Below are 21,623 nucleotides of genomic sequence, written 5' to 3'. Positions count from 1 at the left end.
GTATCTCACATTAGTGGCACCCTTACACTCAAGTGTTATGTGGAAGCCAATAGGTAATGCTGCCTCGGAAATGCTGCAAATTAACCTTGTATTAATTAATGTAAAGTCTCTATTGGTCTTGGTCTTTGCGGTCCTCAGCCTATTTTTAGAATGAGCCAGGACCGTTTGTTTAGGATTGGACTAGCAGCTCAACAGTAATGGCCTTTTATATATAAAGATATCATATGTGGATGATTCCTATGCCTTGTTCTTAGTGCCTTTGCATGAGGCTGGAGTATCTTTGGTTCTTGCAGACGTTGTTTTAACTCTTAAGAGAGGTGGTACCAGGTAGTAATGAAGCTGTTTCATGTCGCCATTTGCCAAATAAAAATGCATCCTTGCAAAATTCCAATCCATTCTTTCTTGTCTGTGTGGTCCGTGAAGGAGCTCTGATCCAGGGACTGCACCTCATTGCCCATTGCTCCAGCTCTTCAGGATTCTAGCAACACTCGTCATTGTGCAGTTCTAGTTTATTCAGGCTCTTATGCCATACCTATTACTTTTAGTAATGAAACTGCTGTCTGAAAACAAGTCAGTGAAGTGACTAATTCCCTCAGCGAGAGACAGCTGCTCCGACTATATTGTATAGAAAGTAGACCCTTATACTGTAATAGATTTGAAAACAACATTGTTTGTTAAAAGGTAGAAGAGCCCCCTTATTCCGCTTCCTGCAGTACAACAAGGGGTAGGGAGAGACACTGAATGACAGGAGCGTCTGTTCATTGTTCCTGCTGTAAGGAAAAAAAACAACAGGGAACGGTATCAGAGAGTTACATTGCATGGGCTTCCTGTAATGCAAATATCTTTACAGGGTAAATTACAGCCACCGAATACAATGTCCCCAAACCCTCCCCCGACAGCAGTTATACAACTGCCGTGAGGCGACAGTCCAGAGCACGCAGTGCCCTATCCGACTGCAGAGGGATAGATTCGCCGTAGCACGCACCGCAACACAGCCCTTCTTGGAACCAAGTGGTCACCTGCAGGCAGACACTACCACTCCCAGCATGCAGTTCTTCGGGGAGGGGAACCACCATTCCCAGCACCCATTGCTTCGTGGGACGCAAGCCACCTGATTCGAGTCCCGAACGCTCACGGCCGAAGAGCGCGCCGTCCGCACGCCTGGGTGACGTCAGTTGAAGTACAACCCTGCCCCCAACTTCCCGAAATTTAAAATAAGTCCCATGCTGCACCACGCGCCGCGCGTTGATTGGCTGCGGAAGTGCTGGCGCGCGGTTCAAAGTTGTCGAGAGAAAGGGGCGCCCGTACCTAGGCGCGTAGCGACGGGAAGCGGCCGGAGCAGCTTGGCGGGTGGCGACGGTCGGCTAAGGTGAGTCCGGGGTTGGGGAGAGAGGCTGCGCGCTAATCACTGGGGGGGGCGGTCGGTCCCCCCTTTCCCAAGGACCCCGCCTGAGCTCGGGGCTCCTTTGCTGGGCAATGCTCCCTCTCCGTGACCGGCTGCCGCTGTGCTCGGTGCTGGGTTCCCTGTGTGAGCAGGGCAAGGCGCCGCTCGGTGCCCTGCGGGAGGGGGATGATGCTCCCCCGCCCGGGCTGTCGGGCAGGGCTGAAGAGCGCTGGGGGCGGGGGTCTGTTGTCCCTTCAGCTCTGCCCGCATATCGGGGAGCGGCCAGTCTGCACTCACCGCATCCTTCCCCTCCGCAGGCTCCCCGCGCCCCCTGACAATGGCGACGGCGGCCATGAGCTCCCAGGGCGGCGCTAAGAAAGAGGAGAAAGGCAAGAATATCCAGGTGGTTGTGAGATGCAGGTAAGCGGGTGCGGTACCCCCCCCCCCACACACACACACCGCTCCTCCTGGGCGTAGGGTGATGAGACCGCAAGTGTGAAAAATCAGGACTGGGTTGGGGGGTAATAAGTGCCTATATAGGACAAAGCCGCAAATATCAGTACTGTTCCTATAAAATCGGGATGTCTGGTCACCCTACCTGGGTGGTGGGTGCTTCTCTGTTACCGCCACAGGCAAATAACTAGTGCTGGACAGCATCCATACCGGGCCTCCTGAGGAGGCTGCCAAAGACTCCTGTGGTCAGAACCGTGTTAAGCATTAGAAGGATGGATCTAATGGTGAGGTAGTTATGGCTGAGGGGACATTTTAACTAAAGCGCCCATTTTTAAGTATGTTCTCAGAAGTTCAAGTCTGGGACATCTCGTCATTAGTCTTGGCCCACGCCTGATATGTTTGCAAAGCATGATGAGCTTCAGACTTGCAAATACATATCTTACCAAAATATGCGTCTCCCGTCAAAGAAAATAAATGCCTGAACTATATTAAAGTAAGACTAATTGGACAAGTTAACATTAGCCTAACAGTACCCTTACATGACAGCTTTGTAGTAGAATTTTTTAAGCTCTCCTTTTTTATAGTTTTTTCTCTTCTTTGAGAATCGTCTCCGGGTGGGGTTCAGGAGACAGTCTTTGTGGATGGCAACAAAGAGTCCTGTGGCACCTTATAGACTAACAGATGTATTGGAGCATAAGCTTTCGTGGAACTCCACCCTGTTTCATTGTCAAGATGTAGATTGTATCAAAGGGGTAGCCGTGTTAGTCTGGATCTGTAAAAGCAGCGAAGAGTCCTGTGGCACCTTATAGACTAACAGACATATAGGAGCATGAGCTTTCGTGGGTGAAAGCATGCATTCTTTCGAATATGCATCTGAAGAAGTGGGTATTCACCCACGGAAAGCTCATGCTCCTATACAAGATGTAGATTTTTCACCCTCAACCTCTTTCCTGCCAAATAATGGCCACTTAACCAGGTGATGGCCCATTTCCTAGCCTTTTGTCTCTGGAGAACCAGTTTGTGGCTGCTCTCCAGATTTGGAGTATGTCTTAGGCCTTGTCTGCACTGCAGTTTTGTCAACAAATGTCAGCTTTTATCAACAAACTAGTGGAGGTGTACACACTGAAATGCTCCTCCCGGTGATGTAACTCCCCTGCTATGCAGATATAATAAAACCACCTCAAGGAGAGGTGTAGGGCTTATGTTGGTGTAGTTAGGGCGACTCAGTGTCTGTAGACCTGTGTTCTTTACATCAGTTGTTAGCTGTCAACTCCCCTGGAGAGCTGGGCGACTGGGATCCTGCTCCCAGCTGGAAGCCTGGGTGAGATGCCTGGGTGGCTTCCACCAGTGCTCTAGGCTGAGAATGGTGGGTGTTTTGTCAATTTCACAGCTCTGGAGCTGTGAAATAGACAAGGCTGCCTGGCCCCCGGCAAGGGGGCGCCCAAGAAGCCCGGACAGCTGGACTGTGCTCCCTGGGTGTGAGACGCCCTGGGTGGCTCTTCTCCCCCACCCCCACCCCACCGGCGCAATCTTCCTGCATGGAATGGGGAGGCCAGAAGCCCCAGGTGGCCCACTGAGAGCCTGTGGGGCAGCTGGGCTCCTGGCAGGGTGCTGCCAGCGGAGCTGAGAGACCAGGCTTTCAGCTTCCCACCCCAGGTTGGAAAACTTAGGGGACACAGCTCTTCATCAGTCCAGATTATACCCTGGGTAATGTCAGAGTTGTCATGTTTAGATTGCACTTTATTCTGGATCTTAAATGTGGATGTGCTGCATATTGTATTAATAAATGTACCATATGTTGTGACTGTATGAGACTCCATTGGAGATGTGCAATGTTACAAAATTCCTCATAGCCAGCTCAACTTTGTATCACTTCAATACCTAAAGGATGTTGAAGAAAATGGTTCAATGTGGGGTTATAGGTGAGGATTAAAGAGCTGGTGTGCTTAGTCCTATACTAGACAAAATAGACATCTTTCCACCTTGAAGAGCTTCCAGTCTAATTTCTTATAAGGTGTTGGCATAAACTAATGAAGAGAACAGATTTAAATTTTATTAGAGAATATTTAAAAAAATAAATGATACAGAAAAATTGAAGCGTCAGTTATTGGTCATTGGGGGTAACATACAGTGTATAGGGGTATGTTGGTGTTTTGGGGTTGGGCAGCACACATAGTACATACAGACTGCAATGTCCCCAATGAGGGGTGGGTAACCGGTGGGTGGGATCAGGAAACAGTCGATAAGCGGTGAGGGTCTATCACCCATACAGGAAGTAGAGACAGTCATGGGTATAAGTAAGTGGGCTGGGTAATGGGGATGGAATGACCCTCACGTGGTGGGATTCAGTTAGGTTTGGTGGGTTCAGGGCTCAGGGGATAAAGTCCAGCAGGGGGTGTGTGTGGGTGGGAATACACATTATTCAGCAGTCTGTGCAAATGTACTGGTGATGACCCCTAAGAGTACAAAAAAAAATGCTCCAAGCAAACCTTTTAGTACAGTCATTGCCAACCATTGCATATCTTTGGGTATGTCTACACTGCCCACGTAATAGCATTGTGACATGGGCAGTTTAGTCCCGCTTTATCGCCGGGGAAGAGCTCTCCCGTGATAAAAAATAACCACCCCGAAAGAGGGGTGGTAGCTTTATCAAGCGCTGTCTATACTGGTGCTTTTCAGTGCTAAAATGTTTGTCGCTCAGGGGTGTGGTTTTTTTCACACCCCTGAACGACTAAAGTTTTAGAGCTGAAAGTGGCAGTGTAAACACAGCTTTTGTCTGTGCTTAGGATTCGGAGTCAGTATAGTAACATTGATTGGAGTGGGGCTATTTATGAGTGTAGGCAAGGCCAAACTAGTGTTTGTATTCTCACTTTATGAAATAATGGGTTCAGAGGATGTTTTTGAAGAGGTTTTTTATTAATTTCTGATTATGATTAGCAAACAAACACTTAATGAGACTCTCAATGAGATTTTGACCTAAAACTATATGTGGTGCTGCTGGTGGTTTGAGGGTCATGTAATCTAAGGATATTCCAAAACATGAGTATAGCTTTTTTTGAAGTTGCCTGTTTGGGGGCAAGATTCAAGTGTGCCACTTCCCTTCCTGATTTCAGTGAGCATTGGATTATTAAGAATATAATATAAAAATAGCCATATTAGGTCAGACCAACGGTCCATCTAGCTCAATAACCTGTCTTCTGACAGTGGTCACTGCCAGATGCTTCAGAGAGAATGAACAGAACAGGTCAATTAATGAGTGATCCATCCCCTGTCACTCAGTACCAGCTTCTGACAGTCAGAGGCTTAAGGAACAGGAGTATTTGTGGCACCTTAGAGACTAACAAATTTAAGGCTTAAGGCTATCCAGAGCCTGAGGTTGCATCCTTGACCATCTTGGCTAATAGTCACAGTGAGCCATGAATTTATCCAATTCTTTTTTAAACCCATTTACTCTTTGGGCTTTCATGACATCCCCTGGCAACAAGTAAAAATGCTTGTAAAAATTCTCAATATTTAATTGTCTGTCTTTGTGATGACTACATGGGACTCTTTCATTTGACTGTTTCTTTTTCAGTTCCCACTGGCACTTTATCAACTTCTATCCTCTTCTCTTTTCCAGGGAATAGAGTATCCCTTTTAATAAATCCTCCCCTCAGGAATGTCTGTCTGAACTGTGTGCTGCTTTCCCCCATCCCTCAGTTCAAAAATTCCTCTGACCTTTTTATTTTTACATGCCAGCAGTCTGGTTCATTTTGGTTTAGTTGGAGCCCATCCTTCCTGTATAGGCTCCTCCTTTCCCCAAAAGTTCCCTAATAACCTATATCCCTCCTCCTAACGCCATCATCTCTTCCATAAGTTGAAACCCTGCAGTTCTGCCTGTCTTAACTGGCCCTGCATATGGAAGTGGAAGCATTTCAGAGAATGTTACCATGGAGGCCTTGGATCTCAATCTTTTTAAATAGTATCTTAAATTTGGCCAATAGGACAGTTTCTCAAATGTGGCCACAGCCTCCTGGGAGGTGATTGAGGAGGGGAGTAGCAGCCCCTCCCCCAGGGCCACCAACAATGGTTGGGCCCTGCCCCCCCACCCCCCCCGGAGACACAAAACCCCTACATAAATAAATTATAATGATTTGGACTTGTTTTCCCCAAAGTTGTTAAAGTATTTTAGGGAAAATTGTCAGAGCGGCCACCAAAAAATTTGTTGTGAGAACCCTGCACTAGGACCTTTTTCCTACCATTTGCTATGTCTCTGGTACCTACATGTACCATAACCACTGGCTCCTCCCCAGCATTGCACATACATCTAGATATCTTGAGGGGTCTCCAACCTTTGCACCTGACTAGCAATTCACCATGCGGTTCTTCCGGTCTTCTCAAACCCAACTATCTAGATTTCTAATAATTGAGTCCTCTATTACTATTGCCTGTCTCTTCCTAATAAATGGGGTTCCTTCTCGTCACTGCGAGAGGATACCAGAACATCTGGAAGGAAGGTCCCAACTATGAACTATCACTTCAAAAGTTTTTTTTCTCCTACTTAATTGGCCTCTCAGAGTTGGTAAGACAACTCCCACCTGTTCATGCTCTCTGTATGTGTGTATATATATCTCCTCAATATATGTTTCACTCTATATGCATCCGAAGAAGTGGGTTGTAGCCCATGAAAGCTTATGCTCTAATAAATTTGTTAGTCTCTAAGGTGCCACCAGTACTCCTGTTCTTTTTGAGGATACAGACTAACACGGCTGCTACTCTGAAAACTATGGGATTGTTTCCCTTTGCTCCAGCTTGATGTTTGCCTTCTCTGAGATGTTCATGCTCTTCAACAGCAGAGGCTTTCACACCACAGGGGTGGGGGACTACTCTACTGTGTCCCTGAAAGTCTCATCTATGTACCTCTATTTTCCTTAGCTCCTCCAGTTCAGCCACTGTGGTCTTAAGAGCCCATACTCCGTCTCTGAGGGGTGTGAGTTGCTTGCTCCAAAGGCATACATATGGCACCTGCCCACAAGGCAGCTAATCTTACATGCTGCATTCAGTGTAATAAACTTGATAGCCCCGACTCTGCCACTGGACTTCTGCCTGCATTATTTTTACTCTTTCAGGGGTTTGGTTTTGTTTTTTGGGGGGCATTATTGACCTAAAATGTGTGTGTGTGTGTGTGTGTGAGGGAGTTGGGGGTGGGGGTGTTGGGTGTATATGGCTCTCAAGCTCCTTCTCAAAACTATCCTGTTTGTTTCTGCTGTTTGTTAGCTCCTCTGGTTGCTTAGGAGCTGTCTTTTTAAACCCCTGTCTGCCCTGAATTAGCCATGCCCCCTTGTCAAGGGACTGGGGATCAAAGGATAGCAGGTTAGAACCTCATTAGTTAGCTCTCAGCCTAGCTAGCAGGCTGCTTGGCGCAGCACACAGCCCCCAAAAGAGACTACACTGTAAACTTCAATCAAGCAGGTACAGGGCAAGCAAGCACACAACAAACTAACAGACAAAAACTCCATTCTGCCTCCTTCTTGCTAAACATCAGTATATATTGCAAATATTAACTGGTTCCATAAGTCTAGTATTAGGGTTATTCACACAGTTCTGGACATCTCTATAGCAACCTAGTCCCTTGGACTGAACTCCATTCCAGGACTTTATAGTAGCTCCTGTCCTTTGAAGACAGCAACTCATTAAATGACAAATCCTATTTCTATCGAACTTCCCAAAAATCCCTTAAACAACTCTCCTCTCCTTCAAATATCTGGAAAGCCCTTTTGCTTTGTTTTTTGTTAATGCTTGTGAGTAGGTTTTCATAATAGCAGTAACGTATCCGCATTCAAATGGTTCTGGTGATATCTACTGCTCTATTTATAAGCATTGTAAATTTACATGGTGCCTTAAAAATTGGGTGAGATAGGCTTTGCCCCAAGGCCATCAACATGGGATGGAGTTGAGTCCCTCTTTTCTCAACTGTACTCAAGCAATCAGTCCAATGAGAAACTTAATCTATCCCCCATATCAAACCAACTTTAGTAGAAGTTTAGCTACTGTATAACCACGTTGGGCAACTTCTTCCATTGCCATTTTAGCTAACCAAATTGTTTCCTGGTCTTTGGTCTAAGTGAAAGGGTATTCACAAGGTTAATAAAAATGTGTGCTTTAGGGTATAACCTATTCAAGAAGAAATTCTTTCCTTCACAGCTCCATGTGAGAACACTACACAATTGGGCACGGGCTTTGTAGGAGATTGGGCTTTTTCTTCAAACTCTGGATGATGACCACTGCTGAGAAGTCACAATGACTGACTAGATGTATTGCTAGGGATCCGTGGTGGATCACGCTACATTCAAGATTTTCTTATAAAGATGTTTACAATAAGAATTATGCAGTATATTTAACCCTTAGTGAAATATAATTTGGCATATTATTAGACAAACTGACAAGTCTAAATAAAACTTCACTTTTTTAGTTCACATTAGTTATTGTATGTGTTTCTCCTGTGTTCTAGATGCAATAAACTTGTTGAAAATGCATGCACAAACATTGCAAAATAGCTGCAAACATGCCAGATATCCATCAAGTACACTCTTTAGTGGTTTGAAGTTAAATGGAGGAAACTTCCCCTAGATTAAGGAAGTACATTTTGCTGTTTATACTGCGCAAGCGGTATGCTGCTTTTGGATTTTTAAACCAAAATACAAGCACCACTTAGCCAAACCTGATTCGTATCCTTGTTGATGAGAAAGATGTATTCTTAAATCTTGTCTTTTAGGCCCTTTAATGTGTCGGAGCGCAAAGCAAACTCCCATGCTGTTGTAGATTGTGACTATACAAGAAAGGAAGTTAGCGTCCGTACTGGAGGAGTAACCGATAAGACGGCAAGGAAGACTTACACGTTTGATATGGTAACGCTTCTTTGAATCACTGACTTCTAGATGTCTACTAGAAAAAATTTCCCTCTAAATAATCAATCATGGAGTTGTTTCATCACTTGAGATTAGCACATAGTACATCAGAGTGTAGCTAAATGTGATCTACTGACTTTGCCTCAACAGGTCTTCGGAGCTCAAGCAAAACAAATTGAGGTTTACCGGAATGTTGTCTGTCCTATTTTGGATGAAGTTATTATGGGATACAACTGTACCGTGTTTGCGTAAGTGCCCCAAACTACTTTCTTAACCTGTAACTTCAGTTTCAAGTATATACTTTTAATCTTCAAATTCTGCCACACAGCTATGGCCAAACTGGTACAGGAAAAACCTTCACAATGGAAGGGGAGAGATCACCTAATGAAGAATATACATGGGAAGAGGTAAATCTGACCTCCTATTAAAAGCTCGTTAGCTGAGTTGTAATTCAATGTGAGTATATTGCAGAAGGCTAGCTGTAGCTAATTAAAACTTGGTTGGAACTAGTCTCTTGCAAGTACTCTGAAGCTCTCATTTCAGATTCACCTACTCTAACATTAAGAGTTTACCATTAAACATCTTCTTTTTTAAAATTATGAATATGCTCTTAGATAAACCTGATTTTGTTTCAAACCTGTCTGCAAGCTCTGAAAATTATCCTATGAAAAATGGTCTATTTGTGTCAGACTCTCATCTTTAAAACAAGTTATGTTGATTTCCCTAAACTTAATTGTCCTCTTTATGCTCACTGTCCCTTTGGTCTTCTCTTGGCACTGGTATTTCATAAACTCATCTGTGCTTTAATTATAGGATCCACTAGCTGGTATAATCCCCCGTACGTTGCATCAAATATTTGAAAAACTTTCAGACAACGGTACAGAATTTTCTGTGAAAGTATCCCTATTGGAAATCTACAATGAGGAGCTTTTTGATCTTTTGAATCCCTCTCCTGATGTAGGGGAGAGACTGCAAATGTTTGATGACCCCCGTAACAAGGTACAAATCTGAATTCTAAAACTTAAGTGGGGCTCTTGGAATGACTAAATAAAGATGTGTAACAAAAAAGATGTGTAACAAACTCCCGTCTTGACAGAGGGGTGTGATTATCAAAGGATTGGAAGAAATAACTGTGCACAACAAGGATGAAGTGTATCAGATTTTGGAAAGAGGAGCAGCGAAAAGAACAACTGCAGCTACTTACATGAATGCATACTCTAGGTACAAAACTTTCCTCTTATAAGATGTAATATTTTTGATGTAACAAACCTGGTGTGACCAAAACAGTCAAAGATTTTTGAAATTACACTGAACCCTGCTTGAGCTTGTGGTCCCCATATTAGTTTAGGCTCTCAAGATTAGGGCTCTACTGTAGCTTTGTAAATCACATCTCTATCATCCTGCAGGGTGTGGAGAATGCAGCACAACACAGGCACACCTGGAAGTATTCTGCCTTTGGAAGACACAGGCAGGCAGTGCTTGTGGAGTCATGTGCATAGGCAGCTCTTTTTGAGGGGCAGCATGCTGTTTCTAAACTAGGCCTCCTCACTCACTCATGATGTCCAGTTAACACAAGCACCAGAATGCTACCAGACCTCTGCCAAGATGCATAAGGGGAAAAGAACATTCCTCAATATGGTACCTAGAACAACAACTTAATAGTAACTCAAGTACTAAGTTTAGCTTTTGAAGCTTTGTGACAAATGCCTGGCTAGGCAAAAGACAAACAAAAAGCCTGATTGCCTTAGGAGTAAGTGAATGAAAAGTGTTATATGTACTAATGTGAACTGAAACAAATTCCCTCTGGAACATAGGGCTGGTTGATATAGCTATGATGGTCAGAGGCATGAAAAATCCATACCCCTGACCTTATTTCGCTATTCTGACCTAACTCTGTGTTGACGCAGCTATGCTAATGGAAGAACAATTTAGTTGATGTAGCTGCCATCATTCGGAGAGGTGGAGTTCCTACATAGATTGGGGGAAACCCCTTCCACCAATGTAGAATGTGTCTATGCTGCAGGGTTATGCTGACATAGCTACAGCAATGTAGCTATGCAGATACAGTGTTTGTAGTGTAAATATACCTACAGAGATCACATACTTATGGTGTGCTGTAGTCACTTAGCTGATAGGCCTTTCTTTCCTTCTCTCTAACCACCCTTCTGTCAGCAAGGGAGGATGTCTGAGCCAATAGCGATTCAATGTAATAGCAAGTTGGGGCACTAGAGACCTCGTTATCAAAGAGATGTAAGATATTCTGATCTTGTTTGGCTGCTGCTACTTTGTAAGAATATCAACCTGCTCTAACTCAGATAAGGGCATCAGGATAATTACTTTGTCTAAATTTTCCATAGTTTCAATTGGTTATAGGATTATAATTTTTGTTCTGCTTGTGTGTTGTTTCTATGCATTGTGAAATCTATATGTTTTCAGTCAGAAGCATCTGCATATTAGTGGTGTCTCCAGTGTTATTACCAATGTCACAATGGTGGTGAGACTTGTAAATGGGATACTGTCAAGCTAAAAATAAGTCCTAAGCTCTACAAATGTCTTGGATAAAAACCGAGTTTTCAATTTTTATCACTGAATACTGCTTGCTTGTATTTACATAGCTTGGACAATAAAAATACTTTTCAGATTCTCCTATAGTGTACCTTTGTGTACCTAGTGCATTGGTTACAAACACTATAGGGCATGTTCGTTTTCTTTTTTTAAAGCTTCCATAAGTTGTATATAAAAATATTTGTAGAGTTTATTGCTTTTATGTCTTCATAATTTTTTTTTCCTGAAACCTAAACATTGGGCTGAATTTTCTGATACATTAGTGCCTTTCAGAGGATCTCATTTTTAAAAGGCCTATTTAGAAGCGTGCCTAGTAAAATAATATGATGTATTAGAAAAATGCCCATCTATAAAAATCAATGAGCCAAACTTATCCCTGGTACAAGTCCACTGACCTCAGTAGCACTTCATCAGTGATTGTCTTGCAAAAAGAAGAAAAGTTGTTTTTATTGGGATGTCTGTTTTAAACTGACTGACTTATTTTGCAGTCGTTCACACTCTGTGTTTTCAGTCACCATACACATGAAAGAAACTACAATAGACGGAGAAGAGCTTGTTAAAATTGGGAAACTAAACTTGGTAAGTATCTGCATTAAACTCTAGAGTTCTATGAAGGTGACAATCCTAGAATAACAAACTAGAAGAAAATAAAGCTTTGCCTCGTCTCAACAGTCTCAATTGAACAACTGACATTAATTCATAGGAGAGGCACTTAGGCTATGTCTACACTGCACTTTTGTTAATACTTTTGTCGGTCAGGGGTGTGTGGGGAAAAAAATAACCTCTGACTGACAAAAGTTTTAATGACAAAAAGCGCCAGTGTGGATAGTGCTTTGTCAGTGGGAGATGATATCCCACTGACAAAGCTACTTCCTCTCGTTGGGGGTGGTCTTATTTTGCTGGCAGGATAGCTCTCTCCTGCCTGCAAAGAGCAGCTACACTGCATATCTTACAGTGGCGCCGCTGTAGTAGCACAGGGTGCCGCTGCAAGGTAGGCGGTCTAGACATAGCCTTAGATATACTTTTGAAAATCCTTCTAGGTGTGTTTGTACCTTCTTAAAAATCTGGCCCTATGTTGTTAGACCATGCATTTTTGTGTCCTGCATAAATAAGTGGTGGGTGTGACTGATTAGTATATGTCTGTATGTAACTATACCAAATTCAGTTTTGTTTTGTGAATGCTATTTTGACTGTAAATATCTTTGTGCCTTCATCTTGGACTGGTATTCCAGGAGGTGTCAGGAGAAATACTTGCACCCAGCAGAGGACTAACAATAGAGAGCAATCTGGAGTCATTAATCTGGATGGTCTTCTATTCAAATGGAAGCACTATAGGACAACTCTGCTGGCTGTAGCCTAGGGGAACCAGCTTTACCAGATTGGACTGCATGGGCCTGTAACCAAGCAACAGATTGAGGTGTATTTCATACAATTAAAAAACAGGTTACGTGTATAAATTTATAGGCAGCAGGTTTAATACAAACAAGAGGAAGGGTTTTTGTTTTTTGTTTTTTTTTAATACAATGCACGACTAACATGTGAAACTCATTGCCATGGATGTTGTGGTTGCCAAAAGTATAACTGGGTTCATGAATTATCCAGTTCTTTTTTGGAGGATGGGTCCAACAAGGGCTATTAGCCAAGATGGTCAGGGACACAATCCCATACTTGGGGTCATCCTAAACCTCTGACTACCAGAAGCCAGGAGTAGAAGATGGGGTGGATCATGCCATAATTTTCTTATTCATAATTGCCACCCTAAAGCCCTGGTACAGGCCACTGTTGGAGAAAGATGGACCGTTGGTCTGACCCAGTGTGGCAGATCTTATGTTTTTATGAAGCCATTGAGAAGAATATACAATAGACACTCCTAAGTCTTAGGGAAGCTAGGTTGTACACATGGTGGCATATTGATATTTTGGGAATTATTCTTTATCTTCAGCTTTACAAGATAGGAGTTGTTCCAGATTTCATTTTTTTCTCCTTTCAGGTTGATCTTGCAGGAAGTGAAAACATTGGTCGTTCTGGAGCAGTTGACAAAAGAGCTCGTGAAGCTGGAAATATCAATCAGTCTCTGCTTACTCTGGGGAGAGTAATTACTGCTCTTGTAGAAAGAACCCCACATATTCCATACAGGGAATCTAAACTCACTAGAATCCTGCAGGATTCTCTTGGAGGGCGTACAAAAACATCTATAATTGCCACAGTTTCTCCTGCATCTGTAAATCTTGAGGTAAAGACTTGACCCTGCCTACCTTTTGTGCAAGCTGATCCATTTTTACGTTGTTGTTAATGGGATACTTATTCCAGCAGTCTGTAAATTATACACAAGTTCAGATGAAGTACTGAAATCTTAAACCTTCATCTAGAGGTCATATGTCTGTCTTTGTACTTTTATACAGGAGACTTTGAGCACTCTAGAATATGCACATAGAGCAAAGAATATCATGAATAAGCCTGAAGTTAACCAGAAGCTGACCAAAAAAGCTCTCATTAAGGTAACTTTCCAGTATGCTTTCACAAATTAAAGGTTACTTAAACTGATTTCTGTCAGGCCAGCCAAATTGCTGAGCCTTAGCAATGTTACTATTTCACCCTGTCCTGTAGGCACCACTTTAGTGATGAGTGGGGTGTTCAGCCTTAAGGATTGAATCTCCCTACTGATTCAGCTTTTGGCCCTTTTGCTGAAATTGCCAATCAGGGTACTGGTTACAGCTTTTGAGGTGGACACCTGTTCATATGGTAGCAACTACAATTTGGCAAAATATTAACACAATAGGTGCCTCAACTTGGACACAAGCATCCCAGTCTCCCATACAGTGGATCAGTCCGTTAAGGTTTGACAAATAACACAGCATGTCAGATAAAATTGACCCTTAGTAAGGGAACTTTATAGGTGGTTATTTTAAGATGTTAGACACTGCCTAGTTATATTTTACTGTTGAGCACTATCGCTTTACATTTAATCAAATGTATTTAATGAGAGGTTCTGCAATGCTGTAACTGCTTTCAAGATGTGAAACAAACAGTGCTAACACTTAAAACATTATTTTACCTTCCGTATAAAATTTTTCTTAAGGGCATGTGTAACATCTTAGAGCGTAACAGCCACCTGCTAACTCAAAATCAAAGGAGAAATGTAATTCATCAAACTGGAATCTTCGGTCTTTTACAGATCATTTTTGTTACAGGAATATACAGAGGAGATTGAACGCCTGAAACGAGATCTTGCTGCTGCTCGAGAGAAAAATGGAATCTACATTTCTGCTGAAAACTATGAGTGAGTCCTTAACTATTGCAAAACCCTGTGTGTCAAGCATGGCAACTACATCCTCAAATGTAACATAATTTATAGGCGCATTTGTAGCTGTAAGAACTGCGTTTAGTACAAAGTCAGTCTCTCTAAACTAGTGGTCCCCAAAATTTTCAGGGTTGCAACACCCCTCCTCCCTCCCCCGCCCAATTACCCCTGTCTGTGCCCACCAGGGCCGGGAGCAGGGCCCGAGGCTCTGGGAGCGGGATGTGAGGGCTGAGACTGGGGCCACAGGTGCAATTGGGGCTGGGAGCACAGCCCGGGCTGAGGGCGGGAGCAAAGCAGAGCCGCAGCTGGGCCCATGGCCGGGTGCGGCTCTGCTCCCGGTCCCAGCCTCGGCTTCGGGAATGGAGCTGTGGCCAGGAGCTGAGGCTGGGGGCAGGGGTGGAGCTGAGGAGGGGGGTGGAGCCAGGGCCACGGCTGGAGGCAGGTGGCGGCTGGGTGCTGCTCCCTCTCCACCCCCCGTGGAGGCTGCCCCATGTTGTACTTAAAGTACTGCACAGGATCTTTTCAGGGGGAATAAGGCAAAGCGCCACATTTATTGGGAATACATGTATGTTTTAACACTTTATCATATACATATGATATATATTACACTCATGCATTCAAAGACACACACAAGGACACTCCGTCTTGTTTGTTGTTTTCCAATTAGTTGCTCCCCTTAACTTCACTGGCCAGGTGAGTTAGATGGGGGAGGGGTGGAGCCGGGCTTCTGCTGATCCAGATTGATGCTCCTATGTTGACAAGATGAGAACCAGGGTCCTCTGTAAGACACCTCACATTTATAGCAGCTTCCCTCTCATGCAAATCTATACCATATTTAAAATCTGTATCTGTGTCCGTTGGTCCTTTGTGCTGCTTTTTTCTGGGTGTTGTCCCAATGCTGTTCAAAGAGGGTGTTTTCAAAAGAAGGTGCTTGCTTCTAACCCCCAAGGCCGTCAATATGTCGGCTCTTCTTCAGTGACCCCACTTGACACGTTTTATTATTCTTGGGTTTGGCTTCCATCCCCTTTCCAAAGGTTGCAGCTATCTGGAGGTGCTTGCCTTCCATGCCTTCCTCATTCATTCAACAGGGCAATTGATTAAAGACGGGGGGAGGGGGAGATCTTCTTCTACTCCTAGCAAAAAGACTTTTTTTTTTTTTTTTTACATTATACCAAGGCTCAATACAAAGTTTTTTAATATAAGGATCTGATACAAAGTTCTATGAAAATAGAGGCGTAATACAAAATCATATGAAAGTTATGTGAAGATGCTTAATGCAGAGATTTATATACATCCAGGCCCTCAAATGTTCCTCTGCGCCTACCTAGGGGGGCATGCCCCACAGTTTGGGGACCTCAGCTCTAAATTCTTATCTGCATCAGAATACCTGTGAGTGCATTGGTCAATAAATAGTGCATCTGAAGGAAGAAACACAAGGTTCTTCTTTTACATTATACTGTCTAAATCAAACTGGCATCAATCATTGTTGCATTTGAATGAATAATACTTATTATGGATGTATTAGCAGGAGTGTTGTAAACAAGACATGAGAAGTAATTCTGCTCTACTCCACGCTGATTAGGTCTCAGCTGGAGTATTGTGTCCAGTTCTGGGTGCCACATTTGAGGAAAGATGTGGACAAATTGGAGAAAGTCCAGAGAAGAACAACAAAAATTATTAAAGGTCTAGAAAATATGACCTCTGAGAAGATTGAAAAAATTGCGTTTGTTTAGTCTAGAGAAGAGAAGACTGAGAGGAGACATAACAGTTTTCAAGTACATAAAAGGTTGATACAAGGAGGAGGGAGAGAAAAATTATTCTCACGAACATCTAAGGAGAGGACAAGAAGCAATGGGTTAAACTGCAGCAAAGGCAGTTTAGGTCGGACATTAGGAAAAACTTCCTAACTATCAGGGTGGTTAAGCACTGGAATAAATTGCCTAGGAAGACTGTGTAATCTCCATCATTGGAGATTTTTAAAAGCAGGTTAGACAAACAGCTGTCATGGATGGTCTTAATACTTAGCCCTGCCATGAGTGCAGTGGACTGGACTAGATGCCCTCTTGAGGTCCCTTCCAGTGGTACGAGTCTATGATTCTAAAGTTTATATGGAAACCAGGATAAAAAGTACCATTAAAATAACCATGCCGCATGAGAGCCATTAGGTAACTATTAAATCAATCATGTTACACTTATTGTTTTAGAGCTCTTAATGGAAAAGTGACAGTTCAAGAAGAACAAATTGCAGAGTATATTGAGAAAATTAGTGCCATGGAGGAAGAAGTGAAAAGAGTAAGTGAAGTCTTTTAACAATACTCGTCTGCAAACAAGAAGTTGGGGTGGGGAGGACAACTAGATCAAAGGGAGGAGCTTGGTGTTGTGATATTTTTAGAAACTCCAAACTGATCACTGAGTTTACATCTTGTAAATCTAAATCTTTCTGATGATGTTTGTAGTTCTTGCATAATTTAATATGTTCAGTCAGAAAATAACAAAGGTAGAGCTGCCTGAAACTCAGGATTTCTTGTTTGCAAGAAATTGAGATTTCAAAACTTGGTTTCCAATTTGGACCTAAACCAGTTTTTTTTTTTCTATATTTTTTGACAAACTGGAAATCCTGGGGAGGGGAATTATTTCAGAAGCAGATGCATGGTGTTTCTGAAACAGAATAGACTAGCAGCTGCTGAATGAAATTGACATTCTCATCAGTTTTGCAGCTGCCCTGGAGCATATATCCTGGCAGCCTGTCCCAGGACCTCCAGGCTCCTGACTCCACGTTTTTGTAGCCTGGAAGTCCTGAGAACCCCAGTCAAGTCAGATTTCTTATGGCTCCCTGGTGTGTAGCTGGGATCCTAGATTCTGGAAGCCCAGGCAAGGTGAGGCTGCCCTATAGCTGTGGACCCTTGAAGCCCAGGTGAGTTGGAAGGGAACCAGACAAGTTTCCTAAGGAAAACCTGCCTGGCCCACAAGGTGCTTTCTGATGGTGCACTGTCTGAGATTCAACAAAAGTTGGTCTAACTAATCTCACTTTTGTAATACACTTTGGTTCCAGCAAACTGGCATTTTGTGACCAGGTCTAAACAAAGGCTGCTTGTATACCAATGGTACTTTAGGAAGCTTAGTCAGTGTGCTTGGTCAGTTTTGTGAAGCTGAAGCTAAACTTCAAACCTCCCAATCAAAAATAATTATTTGAAAGGGAAACCCAATGCTTAACTTCTTACTAAGTGTGGCTTTGCACTTTGGTAACTTGTAACAGCATAATGCAATATTACACTTGGGTCTTAAGCTTGCCTTAGCTTAAAATTGCTCTGATGGACTTTCAACAAAAAAATGGACTCTAAAATGTTCTTTTCTGGATGGATTAGCATTTACTTTTCAGGGTTTGTGTGAGAAAAGGTGACTTTTCATTGCACATGTGCAATAAACTAAATCTGAGAATAAGAAACATTATTCTCCAAGATTTGGAACTACAAAGCTATCAAATGTTGATGTTACAAGTCTTGCCTTTAGCTAAATTAAGTAATATTAATTGAATCTTTTTCCTCCTTGTATTTGGCTAGGCTGATTTTAATGGGAGAACCTTAAGTGGATGTAATTATTCTGCAGAACTTTTCCTTGTGATTAATTGTTTTCTTGTTTTGGAGAAGTCATTGGTACTTGTTTTGAGACATTCAAGTTTAGTGTACAAGATCTCAAATATCAAACATACTGCTTAGCACTGAGACTGCATTTGTAATTAACCAGTCATCTGATAATTTGGCATAAGTCACATTTTGGGGGGAGAAGATATTCTTCCTAATGAATATATGATTTGGAAGTATGACTAAGTTGGTCTTCAGATTTCTGAAAAGCAATATCTCCTCATTAACTGCATTATTTCAATTGCACTTTAGGTCACTGAGCTGTTCATGGCTAATAAAAATGAGCTTGAACAATGCAAAACAAATCTGCAGATCAGGGCAAGAGAACTGGAAGACACTCAGAAAAACTTGCAAGAAACCAAGATTCAACTTGTGGAGGAGGAATATGTGGCTTCAGCTTTGGAGAGCACTGAAGAAAAGCTGCATGGCACTGCTAGCAAGGTTATTGCATTTCTGATAACTAATTACAGGTGTAACTTCCCATACTCTATAAGCAATTCTATCGATAATATGCTTAATCTTTAAGGGAATGCCTTGTGAAAACTGTACTGGTACAGTATCTTGCAAACTGATCTTAAAACTGAAGACTGGAACAGACTTATGAACTGACCCACTCCACAGTGATGGGGAGGGGACAGCACTTGAGATGGCAAGTTTGTTTGTGACAGTTTGATGGTTGACTATTCACTAATCAGCATGCTGCCTTCCTCAGTCATCCTGCCCTAAAAGCTCTGAGCTCCAGTGTCTTCCAGTCTGCATCACCCCAGAATGTGGTGAACCAGCAAATGCTTATTCTACATGGCAACTCGAGAGATGACCTCCAGCCCTAAATGGGATAAACTGTCCCATAAAATTATGGGGGAGAACTAGGGTGCAAACACTTCATAGAGGAGGTCTGCAGTAAAGTTGTACTAACTGAGTGAACTGATCACCAAATAGTGTTATGTGCCACTGTTATACTTTGGGGCATACTGATAACTTCATGCTTAGTTCTGCTCTTAATTCTTACAGCAGTGACTTGCTGTAGAAAAGTTTGCTTTTTCTTCAAAGTGGTAAATCCTGTATCTATATTTACCCAGCATAACTCTTCTATACCTATATTCTTTCTTGTAACAAATGGAGATGGTTTATTTGTATTGGCTACTCCTGGGGAATTCTGGGCCACTGTGCATGCGCAGAATTTATGTCCCACACAGATTTCTTTGCTTCCCTGAAGAAAAATGACTTTCTGTCGGGGAAGCAAAGGGAAGCCACAAGAGCAGTCATGCAACCCTCCTAGCAGTATGTTTTGGGTGCCCAGGGCAGCTGGAAGAGAAGTAAATCACTGTGGGGCAGGAGGTGGGACTTGGGAAGACCTGGCTGGTGGTTCCTACTCTTCGCCAGACTCTGCTAGTCCTGACATCCAGAGCCGGGTCAGACCCACCCCCAGATTTCTCCCCCAGCTGCAAAAAGCTCTGCAAACTCCCCAATCCTGCTTCCTGCACCCATCACACCTCAGCTGCAGGGGGAGGGTTTCCTGTACAGGAAGCTGATCCCCCATCAGCCCAACCCCCATGCATCCAGACACCCACATACTCAGACCCTTCCACTGAGCCTCATCCCCCCGCACTCAGGAAACTCCCACTCCCCCTGCACCTGGATCCCCACCCCACTGAGCCCCAACCAGCTGCACCTGGATCCCCACTCCCACAGCATCTGGACACCCCCCCACACCAAGTCCCCTACACCCAGACCTCCCTACTGAGCTTTATCCCTCCCCCAGACCCCATCCTGCTGAGCCCCAACAATCTTCACTTGGACCCCCCCACCCTGCAGAGTCTCATTACCGTTACACCCAGAACCCCCCCCAACAAGCCCCTGTGCATCCAGATCCCCCACTGAGCTGCCTGCATCTAGATTTCCCCACACAGAACCCTCTCAACCCACACCTGGATCCCCCCACACTAAGCCCCTCCACACATGGATGCTGCCTTGCTGAGCCTGCCTTCCCACACCTGCTGCTCCTGGCACAGAGAGGCAGGGCCCTGGGATGTTTCTGGGGAATGCCTGGTCCTTGCGCTGTGTCAGGGTTTGGTGCAGCCTCACTGATGAGTCCGTGTCCGGGGGGGCTCCACCGTGATCTCCCACCTCTGTGCAGCCAGTTGCCTGTGCTCCCGAATGCCATGCTGAAGCCTCCACATTTGACAAATAAAATCTGCAGAATTTTAAAATGTGCAGAATTTTAAAGTTTTTGGCATAGAATGCCCGCAGGAGTAATTGGTAGGCAAACTACATTGTCAAATTCTATATTATTCACTACAAAAGTAGCGGGAAACTACCTAAATGTCAGAAGCGTGTATTTACACTTCAAAGAGGGGATGCCACCATGCTCCTTCGCTTCCTATTGTCCTATTTTTGGGACAATGGTTACTGGGATGTTAAAGCCTTGATGTGTCTCTTTTCAAAGTTGGTATGAGTAAACAATGTCTTATCTGCAACTTTCTGAATGCCTGAGCACCTGATCGTAGTTTTCTTAAGGATTAAGAAATTAACTGTAGTGATATACTAAGCATGTTAATGCAAACTCTTGGCTTCCCTTCTCTAGGGATGCAACTCCTACTTTAAACAATATGTTTAAGTTTTCATTATCTAAGTTAAACAAGACTATACTATACCCTTCAGTTATGTTTTGAGGCTGAAGTGGTTTATCTGAAGATTGACAATGTAACTTTTTTTAAAATTTTATTTTAGTTGCTTAATACGGTTGAAGAAACAACAAAAGATGTGTGTGGTCTCCATGCAAAACTAGATCGTAAAAAAGTAGTTGATCAACACAATGCAGAAGCCCAGCACAGATTTGCAGGACAAATGAATGCTCTGTTTAGCAAAATACAAGATTCTGTTAATGAGAACAGTTTGAAACAGCAACAAATGATAGAATCTTACACTAATTTAGTTGGTAAGTGTAACAAGTTTATATCAGTCTATCTTCTGACTTCTTACATGAATTCTATGCAGCAGAAATACCAAAGACTTTCCTAAAATTGATATGGCATTACATAAGGACCAGCTTTACCTAAAATACTAGAGCTGAATTTTTTCACACCAATGATAGTCCAAGTTGGGTAATCATACCCATACAAGTATCAGAGGGGTAGCCGTGTTAGTCTGAATCTGTAAAAAGCAACAGAGGGTCCTGTGGCACCTTTAAGACTAACAGAAGTATTGGGAGCATAAGCTTTCATGGGTAAGAACCTCACTTCTTCAGATGCACTTCTTCACTTGCATCTGAAGAAGTGAGGTTCTTACCCACGAAAGCTTATGCTCCCAATACTTCTGTTAGTCTTAAAGGTGCCACAGGACCCTCTGTTGCTTTTTACAGATTCAGACTAACACGGCTACCCCTCTGATAC

At 43.2% G+C, this 21,623-nt stretch overlaps 1 protein-coding gene across 1 annotated transcript in view; it reads left to right on the top strand.

The window, feature by feature from the left end:
* The window catches only part of KIF11 (kinesin family member 11), a gene marked incomplete in the record, with an annotated part of 46,309 nt that overhangs the window by 13,950 nt on the left and 10,736 nt on the right, over positions 1-21,623 (top strand). The window contains 14 exon segments of the mRNA XM_034777458.1: positions 851-1,369; positions 1,702-1,804; positions 8,592-8,724; positions 8,875-8,972; positions 9,053-9,131; positions 9,538-9,723; positions 9,821-9,945; positions 11,778-11,868; positions 13,280-13,522; positions 13,692-13,787; positions 14,481-14,569; positions 16,795-16,882; positions 18,484-18,672; positions 20,962-21,169. Of these exon segments, the coding sequence (XP_034633349.1) occupies positions 1,722-1,804; positions 8,592-8,724; positions 8,875-8,972; positions 9,053-9,131; positions 9,538-9,723; positions 9,821-9,945; positions 11,778-11,868; positions 13,280-13,522; positions 13,692-13,787; positions 14,481-14,569; positions 16,795-16,882; positions 18,484-18,672; positions 20,962-21,169 (1,708 nt within the window).

This window comes from Trachemys scripta, chromosome 7 (genome assembly GCF_013100865.1).
Source record: "Trachemys scripta elegans isolate TJP31775 chromosome 7, CAS_Tse_1.0, whole genome shotgun sequence".
Taxonomy (NCBI): domain Eukaryota; kingdom Metazoa; phylum Chordata; order Testudines; family Emydidae; genus Trachemys; species Trachemys scripta.
Note: the sequence above shows the minus strand (reverse complement) of the source record. Positions and strands in the feature narration are given on the sequence as shown.